Below are 18,399 nucleotides of genomic sequence, written 5' to 3'. Positions count from 1 at the left end.
AACTCACCTCTTCAGGTGTGATGCCATCTTCTGCGTAGATCCGAGGGTCCCCCCCAAATTGTAACAACATTTCAAGTGCTGCCAGATGCCCACCAAAGGCTGCTCTGTACAGTGGGGTTCTTCCATAAGCACCCTGACAGGCAAAGAACGCAATAAACGAATCAGTCCGAGATTAAACCATACACCACACACAAACACATCACAAATGCATTGCCACAGAGACAGAGTGAACACAGGAACACATGCTCATACACGCACACGTATGCACGTGCAGACAGAACATGCAGAAACACTCACATGCACTCGGACAGAACACACACAGAAATCATGTGCGCGCTTACACACACAGTACACACACACTACTCCACACAGATAATGCACACGGACAGAACACAAGTGCACATATAGAACACATGCACAAATACAGAACAGATATGCATGTGCACACACAGACACACATGCACACATAAACACATCCTTTGAGGCACAGATTGGGCATGTGCAGAAATATCTTTATATTGGAGATGTAGTGGACAGCAAAGAGGGTTACCTCAGATTACAACAGGATCTTGACCAGATGACTGAGAAGTGACAGATGAAGTTTAATTTAGATAAATGCGAGGTGCTGCATTTTGGGAAAGCAAATCTTAGCAGAACTTATACACTTAATGGTAAGGTCCTAGGGAGTGCAAGAGACCTTGGAGTGCAGGTTCATAGCTCCTTGAAAGTGGAGTCGCAGGTAGATAGGATAGTGAAGAAATATACACATAGACAAGGAAGAAACCATGGTCTCATTCGACGTAACGGCACTGTTCACCTCTATTGACAAAGCCCTAGCCAGAGAAACAATAGCTAACCTGCTGAACAGACATAACAGACAACAGGACGTTGAACCCATCAACAAAGACGGCATACTCAAACTACTGGACTTGTGCCTCACAACACACTTCACATTCAACAACCAGATATATGAACAAATCAACAGAACACCCATGGGCTCACCGATCTCAGGACTCATAGCAGAAGCAGTAATGCAAAGGTTAGAACAAACAGTCTTACCACAAATTCAACCCAAACTCTGGGTCAGATACGTTGATGACACCTTTGTAATAATTAAAAACACAGAAATAGAGAAAACACACCGGATCATCAACTCCACACTCACAGGAATCCGATTCACGAGAGAGGAAGAAAAGGGACAACCAACTCCCATTCCTAGGCGTGAGGGTACAGAGAACACCGAACGGAAAATTCACCACCAAGGTACACAGGAAAGCCACACACACAGACCAAGTCCTGAACTATGAAAGCAACCACCCCAATACACACAAACGAAGCTGCATCAAGACACTGTTCAAAAGGGCCACAACACACTGCAGCACACCAGAACTGCAAAAAGAGGAAGAGGAACACCTCTACAAGGTATTCGCCAAAAACGGATAACCTCGCAATTTCATCAACAGATGCCTAAGGGAAAGACAACAGAACGAGGACATGGCGCAACCCAAATGACTAGCCACACTACCATACATCAGGAGCATTTCAGAACTGACAGCCAGACTACTGCGACCACTAGGACTCATAACAGCACACAAACCAACAGCCACTCTCAGACAACAACTCACCAGAACGAAGGACCCGATACCCAGCATGAGCAAAACTAATGTAGTGTACAAAATCCCATGCAAGGACTGCACAAAACACTGTATAGGACAAACAGGAAGACAGCTAACGATCCGCATCCATGAACACCAACTAGCCACGAAATGACACGACCAGCTATCCTTAGTAGCCACACACGCAGACGACAAGCAACATGAATTCGACTGGGACAACACTACCATTATAGGGCAAGCCAACAAAGAACAGCCAGGGAATTCCTAGAAGCATGGCACTCATCCACAAACTCCATCAACAAACACATCGACCTGGACCCAATATACTGGCCACTACAGCGGACAGCTGAAACTGACAACCGGAAGCGGCAGGGACAGGCCACTATAAACACCGGAGGAAACACCACAGAAGCGCTTCACAGGAGGCTCCCAAGCACTGAGGATGTCACCTAGACAGGGGACGAAACGTTTGCAACAAAAACTTCCAGCTCGGCGAACAGAACCACAGCAACGAACACCCGAGCTACAAATCTTCACACAAACTTTGAGTGAAGAAGGCTTTTGGTAAGCTTTCCTTTATGGGTTAGAGTATTGAGTACAGGAGTTGGGAGGTCATGTTGGGGCTGTACAGGACATTGGTTAGGCCACTGTTGGAATATTGCGTGCAATTCTGGTCTCCTTCCTGATGGAAAGATGTTGTGAAACTTGAAAAGGTTCAGAAAAGATTTACAAGGATGTTGCCAGGGTTGAGAATTTGAGCTATAGTGTGAGGATGAACAGGCTGGGGCTGTTTTCCCTGGAGCGTCGGAGGCTGAGGGGTAACCTTATAGAGGTTTATAAAATCATGAGGGGCATGGATAGGATAAATAAACAAGGTATTTTCCCTGGGGTGGGGGAGTCTAGAACTAAAGGCTTGGTTTTGGGTGAGATGGGAAAGATATAAAAGTGACCTAAGGGGTACGTTTTTCACACAGAGGGTGGTACGTGTATGGAATGAGCTGCCAGAGGAAGTGGTGGAGGCTGGTACAATTGCAACATTTAAAAGGCATTTGGATGGGTATATGAATAGGAAGGGTTTGGAGGGATATGGGCCGGGTGCTGGCAGGTGGGACTAGATTAGATTGGGATATCTGGTCGGCATGGACAGGTTGGACCAAAGGGTCTGTTTCCATGCTGTATATCTCTATGACTCTATGTCTCTTTGTTTGGAGTGGTGGACTGGTCAATATTCAACATCCCAGCAGCCAGCCTAAATGATTATGCCACTACTGTCACAGACTTTATCAAGTGTGCAGAGTGTGCAGAGTACTGCGTCTCAAAGTAATTAATCTGAGTGTTATTCAACTGGAAATCATGGATGAACTGGGAGATTCACTCCCTACTGAAATCCAGGTGTGACCTTCACAAAGACATCAGGGACATAGCATCAGGGTAAACTGGAGTTCCAGACCAACCCCCCACAAACACGCTGACTTACACAAGGCTTACACAATATGAAGGATTACAAAGTGTAGCTGAGTAGAATCACTGATAACAATGCTCCCTCCCTGATGAGCGCAATGGTACATGCCCCTCTCCAAAGAGCTGAATGGTACATTCGCCCCCCACTTTGAGTTCAATGGTACATCCCCCTCCCCCCACCATAAGCTCAATGGTACATCCCTCCCTGTTGAACTCAATGTGAGGACTGCAGATGCTGGAGATCAGAGTCTGGATTAGAGTGGTGCTGGAAAAGCACAAGCAAAGGGCTTTCGCCCGAAACATTGATTTTCCTGCTTCCCGGGTGCTTTTCCAGCACCACTCTAATCCCGATGACGAGCTCAATGGTACATCCCTCCCCAATGAGACCATTCCATTCTGTGCTCACTTTGAACAGAAGCTCGGTGAAATGATGTCACCTGCCCCAACAGCCCCAGGTGCCCTGGACCCACAGTCAGATCGGCCTTCCTGAGGGTGAACCCACAGAGAGGGACAGGCCCAGATGGAGACCCTGGCCGTACACTGAGGTCGTGCATGGACCAGCCGGTGGGAGTATTCACTGACATCTTTAACCTCTTCTTCCTCTGATCTGACGTTCCCACCTGCTTCAAGGAGACTCAATTATACCAGTGCCAAAGCAAAACCTGACAACGTGCCTCGATGACTCCCGCCCAGTGGCTCTGACACCAATCATTATGAAATGCTTCGAGAGGTTAGTAATGGCACACATCAACTCCAGCCTCTCAGAATGACTTGACTTAATATAATTCACCTATCATCACAGTAGGTCCAGAGCAGACATCATCTCCCTTGGCCTACACTTATTCCAGGAACATGTGGATAACAAGGACACCTACATCAGAGTCTTGTTCATTGACTTTAGTTCCGCCTTCATCACCATAATTATGACGTTACTCATCTGCAAACTTCAAGACTTAGGATTCCGCTTCCCCCTCTGTTACTGGATCTTCGACTTCCTGGCCAGCAGACAGCAGTCACCAAGGATAGGCTACAGTATCTCCTCCACCATAATCCTCAACACCATGCCCTGCAAGGTTGCCTACTTAGCCCCTTATAGTCCTTATACACTTCCTCAGGAGGTGAAGGAAATGCAGCCTGTCCACAAAGACTCTGACCCATTTTTATACATGCAACACAGAAAGCATCCTTTCCAGATGCATCACAGCTTGGTAGAGCAACTGCTTTGCACGAGAAATTACAGAGAGGTGTGAACACAGGCCAGTCCATCACTCAAACCGACCTTCCATCTATTGACTCCGTCTGCACTTCCTACTACCTCAGGAAAGCAGCCAACATCATCACAGACCCCTCCCACCCCGGTCAGACTCTCTTACCCCCTCTTCCATCAGGCACAAGATACAAAAGTTTAAAAACACTGACCAACAGGTTTAAGAACAGCTTCTTCCCCACTGTAATCAGACTTCTGATTAGACCTTGAATATATTGAAGTTAATTTCTCTCTGTACCCTTCCTCTTGCTGTAACACTATGTTCTAGGAAAAAGTCAGACTGCAAATGCTGGACAGTCAGAGTCAAAAAGTGTGGTGCTGGACAAGCACAGCTTTCCCAGCTCCCTTCCCCCCAGCCCCACCCCCACCCTCCTGTTTATCTCTCAGCTCCCTTCCCCCTCCATATTCCTGATGAAGGAGTAAGGCCAGAAATGTCGATGATCCTGGTCCTCAGATGCTGCCTGACCCGCTGTGCTTTACCAGCACCACACTTTTTGACCATAACACTATATCCTGATTCTGTTCTATTACCCTGACATGATGGGCAGGAGGGAACACATGGAGTGATGCAGGAACCACATAGAGACACAGGGAGACAGGGACACGTAGGGGATACACAGAGCACATGGAGATACAGGAAACACATGAGGATCCAGAAACAGAGACTCACACCAAGACAAACCCACGGTGTCTTACAGAGAGGCAGAGGAACACGCTGAGACAAGAGATATGCTGAGGACATGGAGAGAAACATCAGGATACACAGAGATGGGGACCCTCAGACAGTGAAAACCATGGATCACGTCAGGCATACATGGAGACACATGCAGCATAGTAAAACCTTGGCTCTCCCTTGGTTGAAATTGCCATCGCTCGGTGAACTCACATTACAGGGTGAGCGGTGAAAGGTTGTGAGCTGACCTTTCACCTTCACTAACCGTCCAATACCTTTGAGTTGGGGTTAGCTCCTTTTTCAATCAAGAACCGAATGGCCTCAGGATGTCCCCCACCGGAAGCCTCTGACAGAGGTGTGTTGCCGTGTGCGTCAGTACAATCTGCCAGTGCTAATTGGTGCCGTCGCTGAATCACTTTCCCCATCTCATCATTTCTGATTCCGTTTTTGAAGTCCAGATCAGAAACCTGAGGGACAATCAAAGAGAAGCATTTGCAAAAACATGCTAAGATACACGGTATGCTATTTGCAGAATCTCACCACTGTTAATAGACAATAGGTGCAGGAGTAGGCCATTCTGCCCTTTGAGCCAGCACCACCATTCAATATGATCATGGCTGATCATTCCTAATCAGTATCCTGTTCCTGCCTTATCTCCATAACCCTTGATTCCACTATCCTTGAGAGCTCTATCCAACTCTTTCTTAAATGAATCCAAAGACTGGGCCTCCACTGCCCTCTGGGGCAGAGCATTTCACACAGCCACCACTCTCTGGGTGAAGAAGTTTCTCCTCATCTCTGTCCTAAATGGTCGACCCCGTATTTTTAAGCTGTGTTCTCTGGTTCGGCACTCACCCATCAGCGGAAACATGTTTCCTGCCTCCAGAGTGTCCAATCCTTTAATAATCTTATATGTCTCAATCAGATCCCCTCTCAGTCTTCTAAACTCAAGAGTATACAAGCCCAGTCGCTTCAGTCTTTCAGCGTAAGGTAATCCCACCATTCCAGGAATTGACCTCGTGAACCTACGCAGCAGTCCCTCGATAGCCAGAATGTCTTTCCTCAAATTTGGAGACCAGAACTGCACACTGTACTCCAGGTGTGGTCTCACCAGGGCCCTGTACAGCTGCAGAAGAACCTCTTTGCTTCTATACTCAATCCCTCTTGTTATGAAGGCCAGCATGCTATTAGCCTTCTTCACTACCTGCTGTACCTGTGTGCTTACCTTCATTGACTGGTGTACAAGAACACCCAGATCTCTCTGTACTGCCCCTTTACCTAAATTGATCCCATTTAGGTAGTAATGGCCTCTGTCCATGGCCAACTCTGGGACCAATTCTCTTTCCACAGAGGTCAATGTTTTTCTCAGGCATGAATGCCATCATTCTATTTTCACACTTCTGTTCACTAATTCAAGTAGCATTGGAGCTTGAAAAGGCTCCTGTGCGGCACCTTGTCAAAGGCCTTCTGGAAATCCAAATAGGTCATGTCTGCTGGCTCCCCTTTGTCTAACTTGCTCGTTACCTCCTCAAAGAATTCTAACAGATTCATCAGGCATGACCTCCCCTTGATGAAGCCGTGCTGACTCAGCCCTATTTTACCCTGCACTTCCAAATACTCCACAATCTCATCCTTAATAATGGACTCTAAAAATGTCACCACTGACCAGGGTCAAGCTAACTGGCCTATAATTTCCTGTAACACAAATATAGAAATTGCTGGAAAAGCTCAGGTTTGGCAGCATCTTTGGAGAGAAAGTAGGGTTAATGTTTTTGTTCAAGTGACCCTTCCTCAGAACCTTGCTGCCAGTCCTACTGAGTTTTTCCAGCAATTTCGAAACTTTATTGCTGGAACAGCACAGCAGGTCAGGCAGCATCCAGGGAACAGGAGATTCGACGTTTCGGGCACAGGCCCTTCTTCAGGAATCTTCATTCCTGAAGAAGGGCCTGTGCCCGAAACGTCGAATCTCCTGTTCCCTGGATGCTGCCTGACCTGCTGTGCTGTTCCAGCAATAAAGTTTCAACTTTGATCTCCAGCATCTGCAGACCTCACTTTCTCCTTTCCAGCAATTTCTACTTGCATGGCCATTTTCAGGGCGCTATGGACTTGAACCCAAGATACCTCTGTACATCAGTGCTGTTCATACAGTCACAGAGTCCTACAGCACAGACACAGGCTCGTTGGCCCAAACTGGTCCATGCTGACCAAGATGTCCGCCCACACTAACCCCAATTCCCTGCACTTGGCCCATATCCTTCTAATCCTTTCCTATCCGTGTATTTGTCCAAATGCCTTTTAAATGTTGTTAATGTACCCACCTCAACCACTTCCTCTGGCAGCTCATTCCATATACGTAGCACCCTCTGTGTAAAACCGTTGTCCCTCAGATTCCCTTTAATTCTTTCCCCTCTAACCTTAAACTGATGTCCTCTTGATCTCCATTCCCCAAAGCTGGGAAAACGACTGAGTGCATTCACCCTATCCATGCCTTTCATGATCTTAAACATTTGTCCCCCGCTCCAGTCTCCTATGCTCTACGGAAAAAAGTCCTACTTGTCCAACCTCTCCTCTAACTCAGGCCCTTGAGTCCTGGCAATGCCCTTGTAAAGTTTCTTCTGCACTCTTTCCTGAAACGGCGACTCTCCTGCTTTTGGATGCTGCCTGACCTGCTGTGCTTTTCCAGCATCACACTTTTCAACTCTGACTGTCCAGCATTACCAGTCCTTCCTATAGCAAGGTGACCAAAACTGAACACAATACTCCAAAACGTTGCCCCTTAGGTCTCTTTTATATCTTTCCCCTCTCACCCTAAAACTATGCCCTCTAGTTCTGGACTCCCCCACCCCAGGGAAAAGACTTTGCCTATTTATCCTATCCATACCTCCCATAACTTTGTAAACCTCTATAAGGTCACCCCTCAGCCTCCGACACTCCAGGGAAAACAGTCCAAACCTGTTCAGTCTCTCCCCATAGCTGAAATCCTCCAACCCTGGCAACATCCTTGTAAATCTTTTCTGAACCCTTTCAAGTTTCACAACATCTTCCCGATAGGAAGGAGACCAGAATTGCACGCAATATTCCCACATTGGCCTAACTAATGTCCTGTACAGCCGCAACATGACCTCCCAACTCCTGTACTCAATACTCTGACCAATAAAGGAAAGCAAACCAAATGCCTTCTTTATTATCCTATGCATCTGTCCATGACAGTATTGGTAAGAGTAACCACTGCACAGTCCTTTTGGAGACAAAAATCCCATCTTCACACTGAGAATACCCTCCATCGTGTTGTGTGGCAGTATCACTGTGCTAAATGGGACAGACTTCAAACAGATCTAGCAACTCAAGGCTGGGTATCCATGAGGCACTGTGGGTCATCAACAGCAGCAAAACTGTACTCCAGCACAATCTGTACCTCTTGGCCCGGCATATCCCCCACTCAACCATTACCATCAAGCCAGGGGATCAACCCTGGTTCAATGGAGAGTGCAGGAGGGCATGCCAGGAGCAGCACCAGGGATACCTGAAAATGAGGTGACAAACTGTTGAAGCTACCAAACAGGATTACTTATATGCCAAACAACTTAAGCAGCAAGTGATAGATGGAGCTAAGCAAGAGTCAATAAAATCTGGAGCTGGAAAAAGCGCAGGTCAAGCAGCATCACAAGAGCAGGAGTATCAACGTTTCAGGCAGGACCCTATTACTGTCTCTGATTTTCCAGAATCTGCAGTCCTCACTATCTCAATAGAGCTGAAAATGTGTTGCTGGAAAAGCGCAGCAGGTCAGGCAGCATCCAGGGAACAGGAGAATCGACGTTTCGGGCATAAGCCCTTCTTCAGGAAGCCCTTCTTCCTAAAGAAGGGCTTATGCCCGAAACGTCGATTCTCCTGTTCCTTGGATGCTGCCTGACCTGCTGCGCTTTTCCAGCAACACATTTTCAGCTCTGACCTCCAGCATCTGCAGACCTCACTTTCTCCTCACTATCTCAATAGAGCCAAACAATCCCACAACCAACAGATCAGAGCTAAGCTCTCCAGTCCTGTCACATCCACTTGTGAATGGTGGTGGACAATTAAACAATTCACTGAAGGAGGAGACCACACAAATATCCATCTTCAACGATGGAAGAGCCCATCACATCAGTGCGCAAGATAAGACTGAAGCATTCAGTCATCTACGGCCAGAAATGTCGAGGGGAAGATCCATCTCAGACTGCTCCAGTTGTCAGCAGCATAACTGTCTTGAGCCAAATGGATTCAGTCCATGTGATATTAAGAAACTGGCTGGGGACACTGGTTACTGCGAAAGGTCCAGGCCCAAACAACATTCCAGCAATAGTACAGCCTTGGTTCAAACATGGAGAAAAGAGCTGAATTCCAGAGCTAAGATTAGAGTAATGACCTTAACATCATTGGCTGCATTTGACTGAGTGTGGCATCAGGATCCCTCACAAAACTCAAATAAATGGGTATCAGGGACAAACTCTCGGCTGGTTGGAGTCACATCTGGCACAGAGGAAGATGTTTATGGTTGTGGGAGATCAGTCATCTCAGCTTCAGGACATCACTACAGGAGTTCATCAGGATAATGTCCTATGCCCGACAATCTGCTTCATCAATGACCTTCCCTCTGTCATAAGGTCAGACGTGGGGATGTTCACCAATGATTGCACAATGTTCAGCACCATTTGCCACTCCTCAGATACTGAAGCAGCCCATGTTCAAATGCAATGAGATCCAGGTTTGTGTTGAGAAGTGGCAAGTAATATTCATGCCACACAAATGCCACGTAATGAGTGTGGTGCTGGAAAAGCACAGCAGGTCAGGTAGCATCCGAGGAGCAGGAGAATCAACTTTTCAAACAAAGCCCTCCTGATGATGGGTTATGCCTGAAACGTCAATTCTCCTGTTCCTCGGAAGCTGCCTGACCTGTTGTGCTTTTCCAGCATCACACTCTCAACTCTGATCTCCAGCATCTGCAGTCCTCACTTTCTCCTAAATGCCAGGCAATGACCATCACCAATAAGTGCCAATCTAATCAGTGCCCCTTGATATTCAATGATGCTATCATCACTGAATCCCCCATCATCAACATCCTGAGGGTTAAAATTGACCAGAAACTCAATTAGATTAGCTATTTAAACACAGTGTCTACAAGAGCAGGTCAGAGGATAGGAATACTGCGGCAAGTAACTTACGTTCTGACTCCCCAAAGCCTACCCACCATCTACAAGGCACAAGGCAGGAGTGTGATGGAATACTCCCCACTTGCCCTGGATGGGGGCAGCTCTAACAACACTCGGGAAGCTTGACACCATCCAGGACAAAGCAGCCGCTTGATTGGCACCGCATCCACAAACATCCCCTCCCTCCCCCACCGACACTCAGTAACAGCAGTGTGTACTGTCTACAAGATGCACTGCAGAAATTCACCAAAGATCCTCAGACAGGATCCTTCCAAACCCAATACCACTTCCATCTACTCAAAAAGAAATTCCTGGAAATGCTCAGCAGGTCTGGCAGCATCTTTGGAGCGAGATCAGAGACCCTGAAATGCTGCCAGACCTGCTGAACTTTCCAGCAATTTCTGATTTTATTTCTGATTTCCAGCAACTGTAGTTCTTTTGGTTTTTACCATTCCATTGAGAAGGTCAAGGGCAGCAGGTATATGGGAACACCACCCCTTCCAAGTTCCCTTCCAAGCCACTCATCAGTCTTAAAAGGAAATATATCACTGTTCCATCACTGTCGCTGGGTCAGAATCCTGGAATTCCCTCCCTCAGGACATTGTGGGTCAACCCACAGCCACCGACTGCAGCGGTTCAAGAAGGCAGCTCACCCCCACCTTCTCAAGGGGGCAACTAGGGACAGGCAATAAATGCTGGGCCCAGCCAGCGAAGCCCACATCCCACAAATACATTTTTTAAAAGTACTTTTCACTGTATCTCAGTACATGTGATAATAATAAATCAAATTAAATCATATAATAAAACAATCAAACCCAATCATGGATGTACAAGTTGGGAGAATTGAAATGATATGAAATCACTAGGAGATGATATGCATAGTCTCAGCTGCACAAATCACTTGGTTGGTGCCTTATTAGATTGATAAATTGAATACATTTAGAGGGAAAAGGAATCATTCATGAAGATGATTGACATTTCAAAGAACAAGGAGAAAGTGAGGACTGCAGATGCTGGAGATCAGAGCTGAAAACATGTTGCTGGAAAAGTGCAGCAGGTCAGGCAGCATCCAAGGAGCAGGAGAATCGACATTTCTCCTGAAGAAGGGCTTATGCCCGAAGCGTCGATTCTCCTGCTCCTTGGATGCTGCCTGACCTGCTGCACTTTTCCAGCAACACATTTTTCATTTCAAAGAACAAATCAGGAGTTTGATTTATTATTGCCACAAGTACTGAGATACAGTGAAAAGTGTTATTTTGCATGCTATTAGGTAGGACAGTACCATACAATGTGCAGCAGAGTAACAGAACCAAGTGTTACAGCTGCAGGGAAAGTGCAGAGAGACAAGTCCAAATTGACATTTGAGAGGCCCGTTCAAACGTCTGATAATAGCAGAGAAGAAGCCCTTCTAGAATCTGTTTGTACATGTATTCAAACTTTTATATCTTCTGCCTGAAGGAAGAGGGTGTAAGAGAATGTAACCGGAGTGGGAGGGGTGTATGATGATGTTGGTTGCTGTCCTGAGGCAGTGGGAAGTCTAACCGGAGGCAATGGGTGGGAGGCTGGTCTGTGTGATGGACTGGGCTGTGTTCACAACTCTCAGTTACTATACCAAGCTGTGATGCATCCAGATAGGATGCTTACTATGATACATCAATAAAAAAACTGGTAAGAGGTTATGATATCAGTAAGAAGACCATCATTAGACTGTTTCTGGAGGTGACGGGCTTGCCTTATGAGGAGACAGTACAGTGGGATTATATTCATTGGAATTCAGAAGAATGAAGGGGGAATCTTATAGAAACATATAAAATTATGAAGGGAATCGATAAAATAGAAGTAGAGAGGATGTTTCCGCTGGCAGGTGAAACCAGGACAAGAGGATATAGCCTCAGGATTACAGGGAGCAGATTTCAGACTGAATTGAGAAGAAACTTCTTCACCTGGAGGGTTGTGAAGTGATGGAATTCTCTGCCCAGGGAAGTGGTTGAGGCATCCTCAGTAAATGTGTTTGAAGTTAAGTCAGATAACTTTTTTGAACAGTAACGTAATGAAGGGTTCTGGACAGAGGGTGGGCAAGTGGAGCTCAGGCCACAAAAAGATCCTGCTCTTCAGATGCTACTTTTCCAGCACCACACACTTCAACCACGAAAAGATCAGCTATGATTTTATTAAATGGCAGAGTAGGCTTGAAGGGCCAGATGGCCTACTCCTGCTCCGAGTTCTTATGGTCTAGCACAGACTCCAAAACAATAGCTAACACTAATTTAACAAGCCTTCCCAAAATTGGTCACCACCAACTTCTGACCTCCTTTAACAATGCTTTCATCTCATCCACATCCCCATCAAAGGCTGCTTCCAACATCCGGGTGCGTCGTTTCTGTTCCTCCTGTTTCTGCTTTCGTTCCTTCTCTTCTTTTTCACGTTCTCTCGCTGCTGCCTCTTGCTCTCTCTTCACTAGAGCAACAAAGGCCTAACAGAAACAAACATAGATTAGGAATTACAACAACAAAGCAAACAAATACTAGCCTTGTAAATCAAAGGAAAATGTAAAATAACCATAATACCATTAAAAACAACAACTTTAAAGTTTCCCTGAAGCTGCCTCAGAGGATTAACATCTGAATAGTGCCGCACTGTCGGAGGGTCAGTGCTGAGGGAGTGCTGCACTGTCAAAGGTCAGGGCTGAGGGAGTGCCGCACTGTCAAGGGTCAGGGCTGAGGGAGTGCTGCACTGTCAAAGGTCAGGGCTGAGGGAGTGCTGCACTGTCAGAGAGTCAGTGCTGAGGGAGTGCCGCACTGTCAAGGGTCAGGGCTGAGGGAGCGCTACGCTGTCGGAGGGTCAGTGCTGAGGGTGAGACACACTGTCGGAGGGTCAGTGTTGAGGGATTGCCACGCTGTCAGAGGCTCAGTGCTGAGGGTGTACCACACTGTTGAGGGTCAGTGCTGAGGGTGTGCCGCACTGTCTGAGAGTTAGTGCTGAGGGAGCGTCGCACTGTCGGCGGGTCAGTGCTGAGGAAGCGCCGCACTGTCCGAGAGTTAGTGCTGAGGGAGTGCCGCACTGTCGGCGTGTCAGTGCTGAGGAAGCGCCGCACTGTCCGAGAGTTAGTGCTGAGGGAGTGCCGCACTGTCGGCGGGTCAGTGCTGAGGAAGCGGCGCATTGTCCGAGGGTTAGTGCTGAGGGAGTGCCGCACTGTCGGCGGGTCAGTGCTGAGGAAGTGCCGCACTGTTGAGGGTCAGTGCTGAGGGAGTGCCGCACTGTCGGAGGGTCAGTGCTGAGGAAGTGCCGCACTGTCGGCGTGTCAGTGCTGAGGAAGCGCCGCACTGTCCGAGAGTTAGTGCTGAGGGAGCGCCGCACTGTCGGCGGGTCAGTGCTGAGGAAGTGCCGCACTGTCGGCGTGTCAGTGCTGAGGAAGCGCCGCACTGTCCGAGGGTTAGTGCTGAGGGAGTACCGCACTGTCGGCGGGTCAGTGCTGAGGAAGTGCCGCACTGTCTGAGGGTCAGTGCTGAGGAAGCGCCGCACTGTCCGAGGTTCAGTGCTGAGGGAGTGCCGCACTGTCAAGGGTCAGGGCTGAGGGAGCGCTACGCTGTCGGAGGGTCAGTGCTGAGGGAGTGACACACTGTCGGAGGGTCAGTGTTGAGGGATTGCCACTCTGTCAGAGGCTCAGTGCTGAGGGTGTACCGCACTGTTGAGGGTCAGTGCTGAGGGAGTGCCACACTGTCTGAGAGTTAGTGCTGAGGGAGCACCGCACTGTCGGCGGGTCAGTGCTGAGAGAGTGCCGCACTGTCGGAGGGTTAGTGCTGAGGGAGTGCCGCACTGTCGGCGGGTCAGTGCTGAGGAAGTGCCGCACTGGCCGAGGGTCAGTGCTGAGGAAGTGCCGCACTGTCGGCGGGTCAGTGCTGAGGGAGTGCAGCACTGTCCGAGGGTCAGTGCTGAGGGAGCGCCGCACTGTCGGCGGGTCAGTGCTGAGAGAGTGCCGCACTGTCGGCGGGTCAGTGCTGAGAGAGTGCCGACTGTCGGAGGGTTAGTGCTGAAGGAGTGCCGCACTGTCAGAGGGTCAGCGCTGATGGAGTGCCGCACTGTCGGAAGGTCAGCGCCGAGGGAGTGCCGCCCTGTTGGAGGGTCAGTGCTGAGGGAGTGCCGCACTGTCGGAGGGTCAGTGCTGAGGGAGTGCCGCACTGTCGGAGGGTCAATGCTGAGGGAGTGCCGCACTGTCGGAGGGTCAATGCTGAGGGAGTGCCGCACTGTCGGAGGGTCAGTGCTGAGGAAGTGCTGCACTGTCAGAAGGTCAGTGTTGAGAGAGTGCCGACTGTCGGAGGGTTAGTGCTGAGGGAGTGCCGCACTGTCGGCGGGTCAGTGCTGAGAGAGTGCCGCACTGTCGGAGGGTTAGTGCTGAGGGAGCGCCGCACTGTCGGAGGGACAGTGCTGAGGAAGTGGGCCCTGTTGGAGGGTCAGTGCTGGGTGAGTGCGCACTGTTGGAGGGACAGTGCTGAGGGAGTGGGAAATGTTGGAGGGACAGTGCTGAGGGAGTGGGAACTTTTGGAGGGACAGTGCTGAGGGAGCACCACACTGTCGGAGGGTCAGTGCTGAGGGAGCGCCGCATTGTTGGAGGGTCAGTGCTGAGGGAGTGGGCACAGTTGGAGGGTCAGTGCTGAGGGAGTGCCGCACTGTCAGAGGGTCAGTGCTGAGGGAGTGCCACACTATCGGAGGGTCAGTGCTGAGGAAGTGCCGCACTGTCCGAGGGTTAGTGCTGAGGGAGTGCCACACTATCGGAGGGTCAGTGCTGAGGAAGCGCCGCACTGTCCGAGGGTTAGTGCTGAGGGAGTGCCGCACTGTCGGAGGGTCAGTGCTGAGGGAGTGCCACACTATCGGAGGGTCAGTGCTGAGGAAGCGCCGCACTGTCCGAGAGTAAGTGCTGAGGATGCGTCGCACTGTCGGCGTGTCAGTGCTGAGAGAGTGCCGCACTGTCGGAGGGTCAGTGCTGAGGAAGCGCCGCACTGTGCGAGAGTAAGTGCTGAGGAAGCGCCGCACTGTCCGAGGGTTAGTGCTGAGGGAGCGCCGCACTGTCGGAGGGTCAGTGCTGATGAAGCACCGCACTGTCCAAGAGTAAGTGCTGAGGATGCGTCGCACTGTCGGAGGGTCAGTGCTGAGAGAGAGGGCACTGTTGGAGGGTCAGTGCTGAGGGAGTGGGAAGTGTCAGAGGGACAGTGCTGAGGGAGCGCCACACTGTGCGAGGGTTAGTGCTGAGGGAGCGCCGCACATGTCGGAGGGTCAGTGCTGAGGGAGTGGGCACTGTTGGAGGGTCAGTGCTGAGGGAGCGCCACACTGTCAGAGGGTCAGTGCTGAGGGAGCGCCGCACTGTCAGCGGTTCAGTGCTGAGAGAGTGCCGCACTGTCGGAGGGTCAGTGCTCAGGAAGCGCCGCACTGTCCGAGGGTTAGTGCTGAGGGAGCGCCGCACTGTCGGAGGGTCAGTGCTGAGGGAGCGCCGCACTGTCGGAGGGTCAGTGCTGAGGGAGCGCCGCACTGTCCGAGGGTGAGTGCTGAGAGAGTGCAGCACTGTCCGAGGGTGAGTGCTGAGAGAGTGCCGCACTGTCGGAGGGTCAGTGCTCAGGAAGCGCCGCACTGTCCGAGGGTGAGTGCTGAGAGAGTGCCGCACTGTCGGAGGGTCAGTGCTGAGGAAGCACCGCACTGTCCGAGGGTTAGTGCTGAGGAAGCGCCGCACTGTCCGAGAGTAAATGCTGAGGATGCGTCGCACTGTCGGAGGGTCAGTGCTGAGAGAGAGGGCACTGTCGGAGGGTCAGTGCTGGGTGAGTGCGCACTGTTGGAGGAACAGTGCTGAGGGAGTGGGAAATGTTGGAGGGACAGTGCTGAGGGAGCGCCACACTGTCCGAGAGTAAGTGCTGAGGATGCGTCGCACTGTCGGCGGTTCAGTGCTGAGGAAGCACCGCACTGTGCGAGGGTTAGTGCTGAGGGAGCGCCGCACTGTCGGAGGGTCAGTGCTGAGGGAGTGGGCACAGTTGGAGGGTCAGTGCTGAGGGAACGCCACACTGTCGGAGAGTAAGTGCTGAGGGAACGTCGCACTGTCAGAGGGTCAGTGCTGAGGAAGCACTGCACTGTCAGAGGGTCAGTGCTGAGGGAGCGCCACACCGTCCGAGAGTAAGTGCTGAGGATGCGTCGCACTGTCGGCGGTTCAGTGCTGAGAGAGTGCCGCACTGTCGGAGGGTCAGTGCTGAGGAAGCGCCGCACTGTGCGAGGGTTAGTGCTGAGGGAGCGCCGCACTGTCGGAGGGTCAGTGCTGAGGAAGCGCCGCACTGTCCGAGAGTAAGTGCTGAGGAAGCGCCGCACTGTCGGAGGGTCAGTGCTGGGTGAGTGCCGCACTGTCGGAGGGACAGTGCTGAGGATGCGTCGCACTGTCGGAGGGTCAGTGCTGGGTGAGTGTGCACTGTTGGAGGAAATGTTGGAGGGACAGTGCTGAGGAAGCACCGCACTGTCCGAGGGTTAGTGCTGAGGATGCGTCGCACTGCTGGAGGGTCAGTGCTGTGTGAGTGTGCACTGTTGGAGGAAATGTTGGAGGACAGTGCTGAGGGAGCGCCACACTGTCCGAGGGTAAGTCCTGAGGATGCGTCGCACTGTCGGCGGTTCAGTGCCGCACTGTCGGAGGGACAGTGCTGAGGGAGCGCCACACTGTCCGAGGGTTAGTGCTGAGGGAGCACCGCACTGTCGGAGGGTCAATGCTGAGGGAGTGGGCACAGTTGGAGGGTCAGTGCTGAGGGAATGCCACACTGTCGGAGGGTCAGTGGCGAGGGAGCGCCGCATTGTTGGAGGGTCAGTGCTGAGGGAGTGGGCACAGTTGGAGGGTCAGTGCTGAGGGAGTGCCGCACTGTCGGAGGGTCAGTGCTGAGGAAGCGCCGCACTGTGCGAGAGTAAGTGCTGAGGAAGCGCCGCACTGTCCGAGGGTTAGTGCTGAGGGAGCGCCGCACTGTCGGAGGGTCAGTGCTGATGAAGCACCGCACTGTCCAAGAGTAAGTGCTGAGGATGCGTCGCACTGTCGGAGGGTCAGTGCTGAGAGAGAGGGCACTGTTGGAGGGTCAGTGCTGAGGGAGTGGGAAGTGTCAGAGGGACAGTGCTGAGGGAGCGCCACACTGTGCGAGGGTTAGTGCTGAGGGAGCGCCGCACATGTCGGAGGGTCAGTGCTGAGGGAGTGGGCACTGTTGGAGGGTCAGTGCTGAGGGAGCGCCACACTGTCAGAGGGTCAGTGCTGAGGGAGCGCCGCACTGTCAGCGGTTCAGTGCTGAGAGAGTGCCGCACTGTCGGAGGGTCAGTGCTCAGGAAGCGCCGCACTGTCCGAGGGTTAGTGCTGAGGGAGCGCCGCACTGTCGGAGGGTCAGTGCTGAGGGAGCGCCGCACTGTCCGAGGGTGAGTGCTGAGAGAGTGCCGCACTGTCGGAGGGTCAGTGCTGAGAGAGTGCCGCACTGTCGGAGGGTCAGTGCTGAGAGAGTGCAGCACTGTCCGAGGGTGAGTGCTGAGAGAGTGCCGCACTGTCGGAGGGTCAGTGCTCAGGAAGCGCCGCACTGTCCGAGGGTGAGTGCTGAGAGAGTGCCGCACTGTCGGAGGGTCAGTGCTGAGGAAGCACCGCACTGTCCGAGGGTTAGTGCTGAGGAAGCGCCGCACTGTCCGAGAGTAAATGCTGAGGATGCGTCGCACTGTCGGAGGGTCAGTGCTGAGGGAGCGCCGCATTGTTGGAGGGTCAGTGCTGAGGGAGTGGGCACAGTTGGAGGGTCAGTGCTGAGGGAGTGCCGCACTGTCAGAGGGTCAGTGCTGAGGGAGTGCCACACTATCGGAGGGTCAGTGCTGAGGAAGCGCCGCACTGTCCGAGGGTTAGTGCTGAGGGAGTGCCACACTATCGGAGGGTCAGTGCTGAGGAAGCGCCGCACTGTCCGAGGGTTAGTGCTGAGGGAGTGCCGCACTGTCGGAGGGTCAGTGCTGAGGGAGTGCCACACTATCGGAGGGTCAGTGCTGAGGAAGCGCCGCACTGTCCGAGAGTAAGTGCTGAGGATGCGTCGCACTGTCGGCGGTTCAGTGCTGAGGAAGCACCGCACTGTGCGAGGGTTAGTGCTGAGGGAGCGCCGCACTGTCGGAGGGTCAGTGCTGAGGGAGTGGGCACAGTTGGAGGGTCAGTGCTGAGGGAACGCCACA

The 18,399-nt window shown here is 51.4% G+C and overlaps 1 protein-coding gene across 3 annotated transcripts in view; it reads right to left on the bottom strand.

Annotated features, from left to right (window-relative positions):
* Nucleotides 1–18,399, bottom strand: part of LOC122550355 (IQ motif and ankyrin repeat domain-containing protein 1-like) — a 250,072-nt gene that overhangs the window by 74,563 nt on the left and 157,110 nt on the right. For all 3 annotated transcript variants that reach the window (XM_087986874.1, XM_087986875.1, XM_087986876.1), the window contains 3 exons: nucleotides 12,512–12,676; nucleotides 5,293–5,484; nucleotides 8–133 (listed from right to left, as the gene is read on the bottom strand). In XM_087986874.1, coding sequence (XP_087843000.1) covers nucleotides 8–133; nucleotides 5,293–5,484; nucleotides 12,512–12,676 — 483 coding nt within the window. The remainder of the gene's footprint in view (nucleotides 1–7; nucleotides 134–5,292; nucleotides 5,485–12,511; nucleotides 12,677–18,399) is intronic.

This window comes from Chiloscyllium plagiosum, unplaced genomic scaffold, assembly GCF_037043375.1.
Source record: "Chiloscyllium plagiosum isolate Xiang-an unplaced genomic scaffold, Cpla_swu_hap1 HiC_scaffold_5, whole genome shotgun sequence".
Classification (NCBI taxonomy): Eukaryota; Metazoa; Chordata; class Chondrichthyes; order Orectolobiformes; family Hemiscylliidae; genus Chiloscyllium; species Chiloscyllium plagiosum.
The sequence above is the reverse complement of the archived record's forward strand: the minus strand, read 5'-3'. Positions and strand labels throughout refer to the sequence as shown.